The following is a 15429-nucleotide window of genomic DNA, read 5'->3' on the forward strand; positions in this document are numbered from 1 at the left end:
GCTGCCTCTCTCCTCACCCCGGGGCCCGGGCGCTGGCAGAGCCCAGGCTGCGATCCCGAGGCCCAGGCGCACCTCCGGCTGGATGCATGGCCCTGGGGGGCGCTCAGCAGCTGCGCTTCACTTCACTCTGCCACCCTGGGCGACCGGGAGGCAAGCCTTCCGGTGCTTCTCCCAGTGCTTGACTTGGCACTCCCTGCAGGCAAGTGGGCCCGTGAGGAGGCAGAGTGGGGTGGGTGTGGAGAGGGGCGTAGGGGCCCACGTCCTAGGGTGCCCTCACCTGCAACAATACCACTCATTTTGGCAGCGCGAGCAGCGTTTGGAGGCCTCTGCGCTGCAGTAGGCACAGCGGGGCCGCTCCGGAGCCACTGCCTCCAGCACATCCAGCCTGTAGGTCTCAGCCCACCTGGGAGGAGCGTCAGGAGGCCTGGCTGGCCTGATGGTGGTGGGGGGGCACAGGAGCACCCCGACCCCCTCCATGCCTCTGCGTCCCTCCCACGCTGCCGCCCTGCAGCCCCACCTCTGCGCCTGCAGCCGGAGGTCCTGCTCCGAGGGGCTGAACACGTGCTGCAGCTGGTGCTTGGCCATGGCCTTCCACTTGCCTTTGTTCTCTCGCTCCAGCCGCTCCCAGATTTCCGGGATCTGGGGGGAGAAGTGGGGAGTGGCAGGGAGGGGCAGGCAGCGGTCGGGGGTCCTGAGCTCGCGCTCCCAGTGCCTACCTGCTCGAACACCAGGTCCTTCTTGGGGGGCTGGGGCTCAGCCAGGGCTAGGTGGGCCAGGAAGCCCTGCAGGTCCGCCAGGTGGGGCAGCTGGTCGATCAGAGTGTCTGTGAGGAAGGCCTGAAGCTGCAGGGGCCAGGGGAGGTCAGTGTGACATGGTGCTGACCAGCGGGTCCAGGAACAGGGACGGCCTGGGCTGGGCTGAGGGTGCCTTCGGGCCCATGTCCCACTAGTTGCTATTACCTGAGGCCCAAGTTCTGGGAACAGGACTGGGGCTGAGGTGGGTGGGCAAAGACCGAACAGCGGGGATGGGGTAGGCTCAGTGCTGGGGCTGTGGGGTGCATGGGAGAGGTTCCCCACCTTCAGCAGCTGTCCTTTGGCGAAGCTTGTGAGGCAGTAGCGGGCCCGGGCCTCAGGGCTCAGCAGCAGGTTGTACAGGGCGATCCACACCTGCCCGTCCAACTTGCTCATCTTTTGCTGCTCTGAGGGGGCCACTGTCTGCCAACGGCCCCCCTCAAATTGCTGCAGCTTGCCTGGGAGAGGAAGCAGCATTCTGGGTGCAGGCAGCGCATGCTCTGTGAATGAGCAGCTGCGTGGGCAGGGGACTGAGCGCTCCCGAGTGGAATGAGTCCTTGGTAGTGGACACGTGGGCCCTGCCTGCTGCAGAGCCTGGGTCTAGGCCCACTTCTGGGTCAGCCATCCTGACGCCCTCTGTGGGCCAGGGACACAGCCCGCCTACCTGTGTGCATGCTGCCCACCCACAATCCTGGAGGACACCCTGGAAGCTCCGAGCTGGGGCTTCGGCAGGTGGAGGAGGACCGTACCTCCCTCCCTCCGGCTCCAGGGACTGTGCTCCAGCAGTTCCACCAGGAGGCAGGGCAGGTTGTGGGTGCTCAGCATGCGGCTCAGGGTGCTCAGGGACAGGCTGGGGGGGGGAGGGGAGAGGTGAGTAGAGGTGACAGGTCCAGGCTCCTGCCCTGCACCGAGGCCTGAGGCCGCAGGGCAGCCCACCTGTCCACGCAGTCAGTGACGTAGCGGAGCACGGAGAGCGCCTTCAGTGCGATCTCAAATTCCATCAGCTCGGCCTGCGTCTGCAGCTCCTGGGGGGCACACGGCGCTTAGGCCCGGGGCGCGGGGTCTAGCTCCTCCAGCCCCGGGAACCTCAGCCCACCTTCATGGGAGAGACGTCCTCGGCCTCCTCCTCCGGGGGCTCACCGCGGCCGCTCTGGGCCACCAACAGAGTCAGTTTGCGGTGGCAGTAGTCCACCAGGTCCAAGACGGTGTCCTCTGCTGACTCACACACCTCCTGGGGGCGGGGGGGGGGGCATTCTCTCTGATGGCTCCTCCCAGACACGATCGAGGCCCTGGCCGGGGGCAGGAGCCAGTGGGCGGGGCGGCGCCTCACCTTGTGGAAGAACACGGTCTCCAGGAGATTGATGATGGAAGCCTCGTGGTGCAGCTGCAGACACACAGGACAGGTGCAGGCTGCTGACCAAGGGGAGGGGCTACCAGCTGACGGGAGGGGGCGGGGGAGCGCGGACCGGGCCAGCTCACCACCATGTAGATGGGGAAGGTGTTCTGGGGCTTGAAGTCCTCCAGTTTGCACAGCACAGGGAACACCTTCTGCTTCCACATCTCCACGGCAATCAGCTCCCCCACCAGCGTCGGGATCTTTGAGGGGAGGGGCAAGGACAGGGACGAGGCGCCGACCTTGGCCTAGCAACCCTCCCATCCCTGGCCTGGCCTAGCCCAGCTCTCTTCAGACTCCCCTGGGCCCCAGACCCTCCTATGCCCCACGAGTTCCCTCCTGACCTCTCTCCTCACCTTGACCTTCATTTCCAGCTGCCCTTGACATCTCTGTGGGGACATCCCCCATGCTTCCTGTGACTGGTCCTTGCCTTGTTCCCTGTACATGTATGTGCCTTCGTCCCCCCTCCCCCATTCGGGTGTCTCCTAGGCCCGCCCTCCTGCTCATGCCCTCCCCTTGTCCCTGTCCTCTGGCCTTCCAAGGCTCTTGTGTGCCTGGGCCTCACCCTTAGCCAGGGCCCTTCAGAGCGCCCCCTTCCCACCCCACCTCGCACCAGGGGCTGCGCCTTTTCCTGCAGAGGAACCCTTTTGTCAGGTGACATCTCAGGTCATCTCCTGGGGCCATGCTCCTGGTTCGTGTCCCTAGAACTTGGGCCCTTCCTCTACAGGCGAGGCTGTTCTAGGATCCATGACTACCTCCCTAGTCAACCCACACTGCACCCGCCTGGCATGGCAGGGCCGTGTCCAGCAGGACAGGGGTGCAAGTCAAGTGCGTGATGCCCTCCTCCTCCTCCTTTGGGGAGGACAGGGGTGCCAGCTGGAGGGAAGACGGACACCAGCGTGCTCCTGAGGGGTAGAGTGGCGGGGCGGGTGGGGGAAGGCAGAAACCCTGCCCTGCCCCCAGCATACCTTCCCATGGGTGACCAGCAGCTCCTGGATGGGCTCGCCCTGGCTGGCCGTGGCATCGAGGATGGCCTGCATGTTCAGCTTCTCCAGGTGTTCATGCTGCTGGTTCCACCTGCCCCGGAGGGTGTGTGTGTGTGTGTGTGTGTGTGTATGTGTGTGTGTTTGGGTGCACATGTGTGCAGTAGGAGTGGGGTGGGGACTGAGCCCACTGAAGCTAACCTGATCCTGAGGGGTCAGAGAGGGCTCAAGACCCTGTACCCCTGGGGGCCCCTCCACACTGGGCAACCCCTCTCTCCAATGTCGGAACTCCCTCCACTCCAGGGCTCTGACCCCATGCCTCCGCCTGACCCGGGCTCAGCTGCCTCACCTTCCGGAGCCCATCTCGAGCAGCGGGAAGCTGCGAAGTCCCCGCACCAACATATCAGCCTCCCCCGGCAGCAGCAGCTCCAGGTCGCTCATGTCGGGGCCGGAAAAGGTGGGGTTCAGCTGACCCCGGGCGGCAGCTGGCGCTGAGGTGCGGTTACCCACAGGATCGGGGGTCTGGTGAGGCCCAAGTCTGGGACTCGACAGTTGTGAAGCAGTTGAGAAGCTTGGGCCTCGTCGCCATGGAAACGGCTAGCTCGAGTCTGCGCAGTGTGGCCTGGGCCCCGCCTCCGCCTCCGCCCGCCGCCCCTGCTGCGAGGCGGGCAGCAGCCCTATTCGGACTTCCCGAGCTTTCTCCCGACCACGGGCTGCGGAGCACCGGCTTCCCGAGTGCCAGACCCCGGGGCCTAGGCCTCTCCGCGTACCGATGCCCAGTCGGCCCGCCCCGGTCCCGGCCTCGCGCAGCTGCCCCGCAGCTCACACCCAGATCGCCCTCTCGGCTGGACTCCTCAATTCTGTGCAGGGCCCCCCACTTTCCTCCGTCTGACTCCAGGCTGCACCGCCTCGCGTGGCCACCGCTGAGCCTTTTCACTGGGCTTTGCAAGGTGCACAGGAGACGTTGCGGAAGGGCGCCTCCATGGCTGCCTCTGGCGCTCGGAACACCACGTCCAAAGCGGCTCGCCAGCGCTCGCGGCATCAGGCGCTGCTCCCTCTCCTTTTCCGGGACGTTGTTTCCCGTCCCGCTCCCCCTGCCTCCAGGTTCCGGCTCCACGGGCCTCCCCATCCCTCCCTGGGTGGTTCTGGCCTCGGGGTTTCCGCAGCTCTTCCCTCTGCGTGGAATCCTCTTCCTCCTTAAGGGCTGGTAGGTCGCCCATCAGGGCCTTCCTGGCCCAAATAATCCAGAGCAGCCCCCGCTCATCCCAACTCTCTCTCTTTTCTTTTACATTGATTTCAGGGAGGGAGAGGGAGAGACAGAAACATCAATGAGAGAGAAGCATGGATCGCTGCCTCCTGCACGGGGGATCGAGCCCGAAACGGGCATGTGCCCTTGACCCGAATGGAACCCGGGACCCTTCAGTCCGCAGGCTGACGCTCTATCCACTGGGCCACGCCAGCCCGGCCCAACTCACTCTCTTTATCACAACTTCCTGATTGTTTTAGTTTTTAAATAGGGGACACATTTGCTTGTCCATTGTCGGCTCTGCCCGCCAGGTGGCGCTCCAGGGCGCCAGGACCATGGCTCTTTCTCTCACTGTGGGTTCCCTGTGGCCGGCTCAGAGGTGCTATCCAGTAAAGGTAGGGTGAAAGGGGTGACTTTATTTACAGAAGGTGGGGGGTCAACATCGAGACAGGAGAGACGAGGCTGTGGGTCTAGTCCTCGGGCACCAGGCAGGGCTTGGCAGGAGAGAGTGGCGGCAGCTGCGTCCAGCCCCCTCCAGCCTCACTTCCAGCAGATGATGATGTTGGGGTCATTCTCCAGCCGTTCATCCAGCTCCTGGTAGCTCATGCCTGGGTGGCGGAGGGGAGGTCAGCACCCTGGGCTTGGCTACCCCGCCTGACCCCACCCCAGCACCCCGCCTGCCTCCACCTGTCTTGCAGCAGATCTCGTCGTAGCTATGGCAGCCTGTGTAAAGGCGGGCAGGGTGGCTCCGCTCCTCCCGAGACACCCGCACCGGGTACTTCTGTAGTCTCCGGATGAGGTTCTTCATAAGCCCGAACTGGATCAGCTTCCTGGGGTGCGGGTCGAGGGAGAGGGGTGATGCCTGGCCAGGCCTTCTTCCACCAGGCCAACCTTTTCCTGCAGTCTCCCCTCAGTGCTGTCTTAGTGAGCAGACTGGCTTCCAAACCCACCACCTCCAGGAAGCCTGCCTGGACTAGCAGTGCCTCATGATTCTCTCACTGGGAATCTCTTGCTTCCTCTCTAACCCAGGGCTCCCAAGAGAGAGAGGGTGTGTCTGCCTTCAGGCAAACCCCTCATGCCCCAGGGGATCCCCTCTGACCGTTCATCAACACGCTGCAGCTGCTGGGGGTGGCGGCCAATGAGGTCCCTCACGGTAGTGCCGGGGCTCAGGCTGCAGTACAGCTGGAACACATCCCGGAGACTGGCCCTCTTGTGCCCTGTGGGGGCCCGCAGTCAGCTCTCCAGGTGGCCCTGCCCTGCCCTTCCCGAGGTGGCCTCCCCAGAGCCCACCATTACCTTGTTTGGTCACGTAGGATAGACACTCCTCTTGCAGGGACTTGTCATCCACCAGGTCCTGGACCTTGGGCGTGGGGCAGTACACGTTGGAGTACTGGAGGGGGTGTGGCAGGAGGCACAGGAGCCTGAGCGAGGGGCTTGGAAGTCTGACGGCCCCAGTGTGGCCCAGCCAATGATCCACGCCCCGCATAACCAGACCCAGACTCCCCTACCTGGAGGATGGACGCCAGGGTCACCACGCCGTAGTACCTGGGAGAAGAGCTGTGCTCAGCTTCGGGGGGTCACACCCAGCCCCAGCCCCAGGCCCCGCGGACAGCGCTCTCCTGATGTGACTGCCCCACTCACAGCAGGTTCTGGATGGCGATGCGCACCAGGTTGAGCTCCACATCTGCCTCGGCCGAGATCTTCTGCACGTGGCGGAAGCCATCAATGTAGGGCAGGATCTGGGCAGGGCAGGCAGGCAGTAGGGGTGGGGTGAGGCCAAGGAGGAGGCCAGCCTCGGCTGGTGACCCCCAGGGAGGGCTGGCACACCTGCTGTGTGGTGAGGTCCCACTGGGAGCTGAAGAAATCCTCCTTGTCCTTGGTGAAGACAGGCACATCATACTCCTGAACCACAGGGGGGTCCGGCCGCTGCTCAATCACCTTCAAGTGGATGGTGTTGGACTCATCTGCAGGGGTCCCACCCATATTCTCAGCGCCCCCTCTTCCAAGAGGCCCTCCATCACCCTCCAGCAACCCTGAGGCAGGCAGGTGGCTCTGGGTGGGGCCAATCTTCCCCTTTTATAAAGCGAGAGACGGAGGTCCAGAGAGGGGAAGGAGCATGCCCATCGGACAGCTGGAGCTCTGCTGGCCGCCCCAGCCCCAGCCCCAGCCCGGTCATGCACAGGACCCTGCACATCATCAACTCAGCTCATGGCTATTGCCTGGCCACGAATTTGTTCATGAGTCTTGTCCTTGGCTGGGCTCACCTTCCCCTGTCACTTTCCCATCCCTCCTCCCCCCTCCGCTGTCCTTGCAGAGGCTGGGCCATACCGATGGGCAGAGTACACCGGCCTGAGGCATTGAGCTCCTCCAGCAAAATGGTCATGATGGGCACCAACTTCTGCTTGCTCTCCTCCGATGACACGAAGCTGCTCTCCAGCTGGATGGAGCACGGACAGCATGGTGGGCACCCCCCAGGCATCCTGCCCTGGCAGGGTCCTAGGTCTGGAGGGCTTTGGAGTCATGTGAATACCTTCCCCAACTCTGCCTGCCCGTCCACCCAAGCCCAAGGTGTTGCAGACCTCCAGCGTGGTCAGGTAGCCAGCCAGCTTTTTGACGATGGGCTCAAGGGCACAGGTCTTGGCCTGGGCGTCACACACAAAGCCCAGGTTGAAGAGCAGGGCATTGCGGCTGTATTTCTTGTGCTCGATGCACACAGGGCAGCCAATCAGTTTCTTCTCCATGGCTGTGCTGGACAGGGGGGAGGTGGGGCCAGAGTCAGGCTTCTCCCCCTCCCAAGCCTGCCTGCTCCTCCCGGGACCCCCAGCTAGGGCCTCACACAGTGATGAGCTTGTTCTGCAGCTCTGGCTTGGTGATGATGTACACCTGGACCGTGTCAAACAGCTCCCGGGAGATGAAGTCCTCAGGAACCTGGGAAGGGAAGTGGCAAAGGACTCAACAGTGGACCTCGGTACGAGGCCGAGTAAACGGGAAATCCCCCAAACCTAAGCCCTCTTCAGCTGGTTGGCCAGGGCTCTTTCTGTGGAGACCGAGTCGCACATCTGCCGAGCGCAACGCACTGACTTTCCCATCCACCCAGGCCTGCTACTCCCTTGTTTACAAGCACACGCTATGTTCTCACTTGCCTCCTGGCTTTTGCACATGCTGTTCCCTCTGTCTGGCCCACTCTCCTCGGTCACCTACATCCCTATGCAGCCAGGGAAACTAATGAACCACCCACCTCCACCTCCCGTGGGACCTGGCAGCTCTGCTGGGTCCCCGCAGCCTGCTTCCCACCATCACTGCCTATGTGGTTTGTCTGCGCCCTCTCGCCGGGAGGCTGGGACCTGGGTCTGAGCACCCTCTCGGTTCACGATTCTCGGCGAATGAAGCAGGAGCGGGCCTGCGTGCAGCGCGGGGACAGGCATCCGCCGCCTCCAGACAGCGGACTGAGCTCTGGAGAGCGCCCCTATTTCCCCACCAAGCCCGCGAGCCCAATGGCACCTGATAGGTGATCTTGGGTCCCAGCGTGGGATGGAACTCGCTGAAAAATATGCATTCGATGCGGCAGCCGCTGCTCATGGCGCTAACGGGACCGAGTCCTCGGGAACACCAGCTCCAAGGCCTTGTCCGCTGGGTCCAGCACGCCTGCGTGCTCGCACCCATGAAGACGGCTGCTCAACAGCGCATGCGCAGAACAGCTTAGAGGCGTGGCTACGGAGAAGGTTGGTCCAGGAAGTCCCGGTGGGTAGTCGTCACACCCGGAAGTGAAGCGGCTCCGCTACGGGGTGGCGGCTCGCGCGGCAGGGTCCAGAGTATCCCGCTTTCTCAGGAGAAAACCACCGCGTCCGATCGGCGCTGCGGGTGAGGCAGGCGAATTCCTAGCGTGGAGGGGCTGCATGTCTGCGGCACGTGAGGAAGCTGCGCGGGAAGGGATTCAGGCTGCAATTTGGTCGCAGCTGGGGACTACAATTCCCGTAGTGCTTCTTGCCCTATTAGCTGGCGCTCCCGCCCGGTGACGGCATGGTGCACTCTGGGATTTGTAGTCTGTTACACGGCTTTGCGCTTCCTACCTGGAAGGTGGGCCAGTTATCAGTGCCAGTTCAGATGCAGGTACATGCTGACAGGCGCCGGTCCTTGACTATTGCTGGTGCCCGTCTTTCTACCTTCGGTTCTTGGAGGAGGGTGGCATCCCTGCCCTGCAACACTTGCTCCAGCGAGAGGAGTGGACCGCGGCATCCGCGACCCTTGCTTACGCTCCTATGCTTTCAGGCTACAGCCGCTGGCCTGGTTGACCATGGCTCTTTCTGTGGAGACCGAGTCGCACATCTACCGAGCTCTACGCACTGCCTCTGGGGCTGCTGCCCATCTTGTGGCCTTGGGCTTTACCATCTTTGTGGCAGTGCTTGCCAGGCCTGGCTCCAGTAAGTGTAATTTATAATTAACTTCTGGGGGGAAAGGGCCACTTGTCCTGGGGAGCAGGGGCAATGGGAAACCTCAGGCCTGACTCCTGGGAGAGGCATGGGTGGCTGAGAGCCGTGCGTGCAATGCTGGAGGGATAAGTGGGTGGAGTAGATGAGTGTGGGGGCTCTGCCAGCTTGGCCGGCCCGAGTACCCGGCTCTCTTTCCTTGCCTTGGTGCTCCACTTGGCTGTCTCTTGCAAAGTGCAGTGGGCAGGAGGGAGGACTGCCAGAGGAGTGGCAAAGCATGGCCTCTGATCCGGAGGGACCAGGAAGAGGATAGGTATGGGGTCAGCTTGGTGCAGAGGGGGCTCGCATTTGGCAGCGCTCCCTTGGGCCTCAGCCTGCAGTTATTGTTGCGGCCGGGCTCTTCCCCCGCCTTACAGGCCTCCTCTTCTCTTCCAGGTCTGTTCTCCTGGCACCCCGTGCTCATGTCTCTGGCTGTAAGTAGTGGGCCGGGCCAGCTCATAGGGGTGGGAGGGAGCACAGGGAGGGGTGGTGGCCCTAGTGGCCTCCTTATGGTCACTTACATCTGGGGGGATAACGTGGAATGTTGGAGTCTGCCCGTGGCACACAGATCCCAGGCTGGAACCAGAGTACTCAAGACCCAGGGCAAATGGGTAGGGCTTGTCTGAGCACAAAATGAGGTGCACCCACCTCCAGACAGGAAGCTTAGAAAATGCACTTGGAGTTACTTCTGCCCCTTTTCCCTTAACTTACAGTGACGCACCCCGTTTTCCCTGACACACTGCACCTGCTTGGCCAGCTCTGCCAAGAAATTGTATCCCGCCCTGTGTCAGGGAAACAAAGCTTGTGAATCATTTATAAGTGCCACGTCTCAAACCTTGTGTTTGCTGGGAAAGAGATGTCATTTCAGAACAGCACCCGAGGACTACGGGGGGCACCTCTCGCGGGTTCCTCTTGCAGATGTTCTGTCCCAGAGGGAGTTCTCCGTTCCTGCCCACCCAGGGACACTCCTGTCGGCGGGGAGAGAATGGAGGGGAATCTGGCTGACTGGCAGCTTAGGTTACCTAAACCTTTCTTCCCTTCTGCTGGGCAGCACCCTCACTTCGTTTCCCATGCGGTCTCCCCAGTTCTCTTTCCTGATGACGGAGGCCCTGCTGGTGTTCTCTCCTGAGAGCTCGCTGCTGCGCTCCCTCTCGCGGAAAGGCCGAGCCCGCTGCCACTGGGTGCTACAGCTGCTGGCCCTGCTGTGTGCGCTGCTGGGCTTGGGCCTGGTCATCCTCCACAAGGAACAGCTTGGCAAAGCCCACCTGGCCACCTGGCATGGGCGGGCAGGGCTGCTCGCTGTGCTGTGGGCAGGGCTGCAGTGCTCAGGTGGGGTGGGGCTCCTCTACCCCAAACTGCTGCCCCGATGGCCCCTGTCCAAGCTCAAGCTGTACCATGCCACTTCTGGGCTAGTGGGCTACCTTCTGGGCAGTGCCAGCCTCTTGCTGGGCATGTGCTCACTCTGGTTCACTGCCACAGTCACTGGTGGAGTCTGGTACCTGGCTGTGCTCTGCCCTGTTGTCACCAGCTTGGTCATCATGAACCAGGTGAGCAATGCCTACCTTTACCGCAAAAGGATTCAGCCGTGAGCTCTTCGCAGCCTCGAAGCCTGGACTTGCCCCTCATGTAGGAGCTGGCGCTGGGACATTGTGGACTCTCTCGACTGTCTAGGTCACAGGGACACCTCAGGCCCTGGGCACTCAGCGTCGGAGTCCTGTGTGTGGCATTTGTGCTTGCTCCTCACACTGGAGTGCTCCTCCTCCCCCCTCTCTCTACCATCCCAGAGGAGCTCACGGATTGTGGGTTTGGATGAAACTGGGGTTGCAAGATTGCCTCCCCAGCAACTCAGCTCATACTTGTATTGGTATGTCCAGAAATTACAGGACAAAAAAATTAAAATAAAAATTAAAAAAGACAGGAACGACTGGATGGGGAGAATAGCCCAGAGTTGGGGATAGTTCTCACTAAGACCATCAGGATGAAAAAGGGGGCGCTGGGCGCCACGGGACCCTGCTCCTGGCTGCTCACTGCGGAACCGACACTCTCCCAGTGCACAAGCCCCAGGATCTGGCTGCCCAGCGGCCCATGTTACCCAAGGCCCTAGAAAGCCCTCGGGCCGTGTCCTTTCAGCCCCCCAGCTGCCCACTGTGCTGGGCAATGACAAGATGGGAGCGGGATGGCTGGCTCCTAGGTGTCAAGCACTGAGCACTGGTCCTGGAGGTGAGCCCTGGATAAGAATTCCTGAGGATAGAGAAGCCCTCAGTCCTCAGATCCCCTGGGCAGGGCCTCTGCATGGGGACAGGAGGGAGAAAGAACATGAGTAAGGGTGTGAGGTGACAGTGGGCATGTGGTTGGGGAAGGGAGAGGGGGGCAATGGGCCTCTTCTCCAGCTGGAGTTGCCATGGGGACTGAGCCCTTGGCCCTGGAGTAAAGTCCCTGACTTTGCAGTTGAGCACGAGGAGGGGCTGCACGAGGTGGTCCAACAGCCCAGGAGTCATACCTCAAAGAACTGCTTTATTGACACTGCGCGCTGGGCCAGCCGCCCGCTCAGTGGCCCCGTAGAAAACGCCAGGGAGCTGTGGCCGCTCTGGCCTAGCAGCAGCCGTGGCCACAGCAGAGGGAACCGGAAATCTCGAGGTGAATACAGTCCTTCTGGGGGTGGGCAGGGAGGCACAGCCCTGTGCTGGCTCCTACGCTGGCTGGACCCCCCAGGATGTTTTTGGCAAATCCTTGCCTTGGCTCAGGGCTCTCGGCCACAGTATCAGGTGTGAGGGTTGGCCCGGAAGCTGCGGCACCAGTGTCCCTACTGCCACTTGCTTGGGGCGACCCGCCGAGGTGCAGTCTTACCTCAGACAGCCTCGGCTGGCGGATGCCTGACTTAGTGGTTGTCTGGAGTTGTAACCAGGTAGCAAGAGTCCTGGGTAGTGTTGGCGAGAAATAGCAGAAGGCTGTGGAGACCCCCGGAGACCATCCTCCCTCTCCTCAGAGCAGCTGAGGAGGGGTCGGGGATGTGGGAGAGGAGGTGCTACACTCAAGGTGGTCTGGAGTTACAGCTTCGGGGGAGCTGCCTCAAAGGTGATCAGGCTGGATTCTGGGGCAGCCCCCTTCCCTGGGAGGGTGGGGACCTTGTCTGAGGGCAGAGGGCTGTCCACCTTGGCCCCAGCCTCCTCTTCATCGTCATCCATGCTCGGCCAGATGGACTGGTCCTCCACTCTCTTCAGTCGTTCGTTGAGGGCCTTCAGGGCCAGTTGCCTGGGGTCAGAGGGAAGATGACAGGTCACTCTGGGTTTGGACTTGGCTCGTGCCCTGCTCTTGCCCAGGAAGCTGACTGCCCGCACCACTCGGACTCCTCTCAGAAGCACCTTAGGTGCTCCCTTCCCCGTGCAGGGCCCACGCTCCCCGGGGACTGGATTGGGCCCTCTACCATCAGAAGGAGGCTCTAAAGGCTGGAGAGCCTTCCTCCCCCAGCGGAGGCACCTCCAGCCCGAGAAGGCCAACAAGGTGGCTGCCACACTGCCCGCCCGGCAGCCCCAGGCGTGGTTCCGAGGTGGTGTCTAAGGGTGGCAGAGCTGGTGTCCCCCCACCCCCCCCAAGGCAGACGGGGAGAAGGGCAAGTCCCTGGACCTACCAGTTTCTGCCTGGGCACTGGTGTCACTGGAGAGGATAAGAACGCCTCCCCCCACTCCTTCTTAGGGGTGCTTTGAGCCTCTTGGAAGGGTCTTTGGGGAAGGCTGGGACTCAAGCACCTGCTCTGGAAAGCGGGCTAACGCGGGTCAGCCCACCCTCCTAAGGGGTTCTAATGTTCCTCCCAGAAGAGCCCCCAAAGCCGCCAGGCCCTGTGTGGCAGTGGGAACACACCGAGTCCTTGGCAGGGCGAGAGGAAGGAGGAACAGCCCACGCGGGCAGGGCACAGGCCAAAGCCTACGGTACTACTGGCAGGTTCTGAGACCCCACTCAGGAGGAAAGTCACTAGAAGGTATATACGTGCCCTGGTCCCCTGTCCCCAGGTGGGATGCTGCCAGGCAGCACTTCTGACAGTGGCCACCGAGGGCCTGATGCTCAGCCTCTCTGCCGCCAGTGTGGGGACAGTCTGCGTAGCCTTCCGAGTTCCAGCAGAGAACCGAGATCTCCACCAGGCAGGGAGCGTGACAGAGAGGCAGCAAGGGCACGGGCACAAAAAGCCTGCACACTTCACTCTGCCCTCCAGACTGGCACATGGCAAGCTGGCACAGACAGGGCAGTCCTCCTCCGCGGCTCCCCGGCTCCCCTTCTGGAGGCTGACTTGTCAGTGCTGTGCAAGGCCTGCCGAGGGACCGAGGTGGAGACTTGCTAGTCACTTCCTCAGGAGGGTGAGAGACAGGAAACCCCGAGGCCACGAGGAGTAGCCTTTGCATCTGGGAGTAGCATGCAGCCAGATGTCAGAGTGGCTGGAGGAGTAACTCCCACCCCCAAGTCAGCCCACCACAGGCTGTGCCAGAATCTGCCTCCTGATACCCCTGCCCCAACCTGCCTCCACCGGCCATTTTCTTGGGCCTGAGCAGAGGTGTTTTCAATGTCCAGCCAACCCTAACAGTCCCAGCAAGACCTGTCGCTGGCAGAGGGACGCCCCGTGACCTGGCCCCACCTGAGAGCTCTGAGGACAGCCCAGCTTCTACCGGCCCAGCCTGCTGGCTCCAGCTCCTCCACGGGGGAGGGTTCAGACAGACCTCGGTCTTTGGGGCTCCTCAGCCATAGAGACACGACTGCAGGGCCCACACTTCTGCCGGCAGCACCCGCCACCGTGGACCACAGTCATCGGTGGCACTGCCCGGCTGGAAACTTTCAAGAAAGGGACGTATCCCGTCCTCAACCCACAGCCCAGCGGAGGTCAGCACGGGGCGAGCTCCTCAGCTGAATGCAGAGCTGCCAGCAGCCCGCCACAGGTGAGCAGCAGCAGCAGCCTTTGACAAAAGCGGAAAGAGGGAGCAGAGCCTGCGCAGATTTCACTTCTCCAGTAACTGCCTCAAAAATACCCAAGAATCATGTTGGCAACGGAGCTGTGACCACTCTGGCGAGGCCGCAGACCGGGGAGAGAAAGGGCTGGATTTAGAAGATCGGTCCTGCCCTGGCCCAGGTGCACTGAGTAACCCGCCTGGGCCTGACAGTGCCGATGGCTTGGTTTACAGACAATGAAAAGGCAGGCTCCAGGCCTGGGTCACGTGGCCAGGCCCTGGGTTTGGTAACAGGCCTCCCTGCAGGAGGCGGGGGAGCCTAGTGACACCTCCAGCTCCCCTCTCAACAGGTGGCAGGGAAGCGCAGGATCTGAATTAAGGCCCAGGAACAGGCCATGGGTCAGCAACTGGAAACTGGGGTGGCCCAGAGTGCCTCTGCAGGACCCCAGGTCTCCTGTGTCCCTCTCACAGACCAACCAGAGGCCGTTTCTGGCTTCCACAGAACCCGTGTCTCGGATTCCAAGATTCTGAGATGAGGCCAGAGTGATGCGTACCTGGCCCTCCATTGGCCCTCACCCAGCACCAAGGAGACCGGGTGTTTCTCGAGACCTTTAGGCAGCCTCGGTGGGGAGAAGGGCAATACTGCAAAGCGCCTACCGGAGCCCAGACACCTACGTGCTGAGTTCCTCAAGGCCGCGAACCGGCTTCGACCTCTTTCTGAATCCGCCCCGACACCTGACCCCGGGCACCCCGACAGATGGGATGCGACTTGATAAGTACTCCCCCAGCTCAACCGGGTTTCACCAGATCCCACAGTACCTTCTCCGCTCCGCATCCTGAGGGTCTGTGCCCGGGAGGCTGATGGTGATGGAGGACGGGGCCCCCACATCGTAGCGCTTCACTGTCTTCTGGCAGATCTTCACCTTCACCAGGAGGCTGTGCACCAAGTTCGCCAACAGCCCCACCACGGGCTGCAGGATCTCCGGGAAGAAGGTGGCGAAAGCAAAGTGGTCAGCCATGTCCCCTCGGCCTCGGCTATGGCGCTGGTAGAAGCGAAGGTACACCCAGCTGGAGAGCAGCCCGAAGCCATAGGAGGCCAGCGCGGGGCTCTGGAGCAGCGTGGCCAGCCGCAGGAGCAGCAGCAGCGCCAGCAGCAGCATGGGCACCACGCTGATGCGCACCTGGGGCACCCGCAGGACCACACAGTCCCCCATGGTTTGCTTCAGTGCCACCAGGACGCCGCCCAGGAAGCCCAGGGCGCCGTGGATGCGGATGGTGAAAAGGTACACCAGGTTGAAGGAAGCCATGTAGGTGAGGAGGTAGGCGAAGGCCCCCAGCAGCCCCACGGACACGTTCACCACGGAGAAGAAGATGAGCAGCTCTAAGGCCCCCCAGAGGGGCTCGAGCAAGCGCCCAGCCACCACCACCGTGGCCAGGCTGATGGCCACATCCCACACGTGCTGTTCCATCAGCCCGTGGGTGGCCAGGGTCCAGATCCAGAAGTTGGGCGGGAAGAGGTAGCCCGGGGTGACCGCCAGGCAGCCCGTGTCCACGGCGAAGGACAGCAGGTAGAGGAACAGCACCGCGGCGCACAGGGCCTTCACCACCACGCTGGCGCT

The 15429-nt window shown here is 62.4% G+C and overlaps 4 protein-coding genes across 8 annotated transcripts in view; 1 reads left to right on the plus strand and 3 right to left on the minus strand.

The window, feature by feature from the left end:
* Positions 1-6: 6 nt before the first annotated feature.
* ZMYND10 (zinc finger, MYND-type containing 10) lies at positions 7-4464 on the minus strand. Of its 4 annotated transcripts, XM_005865393.2 has the most exons (12): positions 3517-4464; positions 3153-3261; positions 2271-2387; positions 2122-2175; positions 1888-2022; positions 1728-1816; positions 1541-1641; positions 1077-1249; positions 717-842; positions 518-639; positions 278-403; positions 7-193 (listed from the first exon to the last, which is right to left on the minus strand). In XM_005865393.2, exons 1-12 carry the CDS (start codon positions 3606-3608, stop codon positions 118-120), a joined length of 1320 nt encoding a protein of 439 aa, XP_005865455.1. In that variant the 5' UTR covers positions 3609-4464; the 3' UTR covers positions 7-117. The 4 variants fall into 4 exon arrangements, with proteins under 4 accessions (XP_005865455.1, XP_005865454.1, XP_005865456.1 ...); XM_005865392.2 differs by having other exon boundaries at positions 278-639; XM_005865394.2 differs by lacking the exon at positions 3153-3261 and having other exon boundaries at positions 278-639; positions 3517-3604.
* A 346-nt stretch (positions 4465-4810) lies between these two features.
* NPRL2 (NPR2-like, GATOR1 complex subunit) lies at positions 4811-8095 on the minus strand. Its single transcript, XM_005865397.2, has 11 exons — positions 7915-8095; positions 7250-7341; positions 6993-7161; positions 6742-6850; positions 6241-6377; positions 6055-6152; positions 5922-5958; positions 5710-5803; positions 5513-5630; positions 5101-5243; positions 4811-5021 (listed from the first exon to the last, which is right to left on the minus strand). Exons 1-11 carry the CDS (start codon positions 8074-8076, stop codon positions 4954-4956), a joined length of 1227 nt encoding a protein of 408 aa, XP_005865459.1. The 5' UTR covers positions 8077-8095; the 3' UTR covers positions 4811-4953.
* A 97-nt stretch (positions 8096-8192) lies between these two features.
* On the plus strand, positions 8193-10794 carry LOC102252593 (cytochrome b561 domain-containing protein 2). Of its 2 annotated transcripts, none has more exons than XM_005865395.2 (4): positions 8193-8274; positions 8683-8834; positions 9276-9313; positions 9965-10794. In XM_005865395.2, exons 2-4 carry the CDS (start codon positions 8708-8710, stop codon positions 10466-10468), a joined length of 669 nt encoding a protein of 222 aa, XP_005865457.1. In that variant the 5' UTR covers positions 8193-8274; positions 8683-8707; the 3' UTR covers positions 10469-10794. The 2 variants fall into 2 exon arrangements, with proteins under 2 accessions (XP_005865457.1, XP_005865458.1); XM_005865396.2 differs by lacking the exon at positions 8193-8274 and adding an exon at positions 8325-8523.
* A 579-nt stretch (positions 10795-11373) lies between these two features.
* The window catches only part of TMEM115 (transmembrane protein 115), a 4641-nt gene continuing 585 nt past the window's right edge, over positions 11374-15429 (minus strand). The window contains exons 2-3 of the mRNA XM_005865436.2: positions 14630-15427; positions 11374-12131 (exon numbers count right to left, since the gene is read on the minus strand). Of these exons, the coding sequence (XP_005865498.2) occupies positions 11927-12131; positions 14630-15427 (1003 nt within the window). The 3' untranslated portion in view covers positions 11374-11926. The remainder of the gene's footprint in view (positions 12132-14629; positions 15428-15429) is intronic.

This window comes from Myotis brandtii, unplaced genomic scaffold (assembly GCF_000412655.1).
Source record: "Myotis brandtii unplaced genomic scaffold, ASM41265v1 scaffold207, whole genome shotgun sequence".
Taxonomy (NCBI): Eukaryota; Metazoa; Chordata; class Mammalia; order Chiroptera; family Vespertilionidae; genus Myotis; species Myotis brandtii.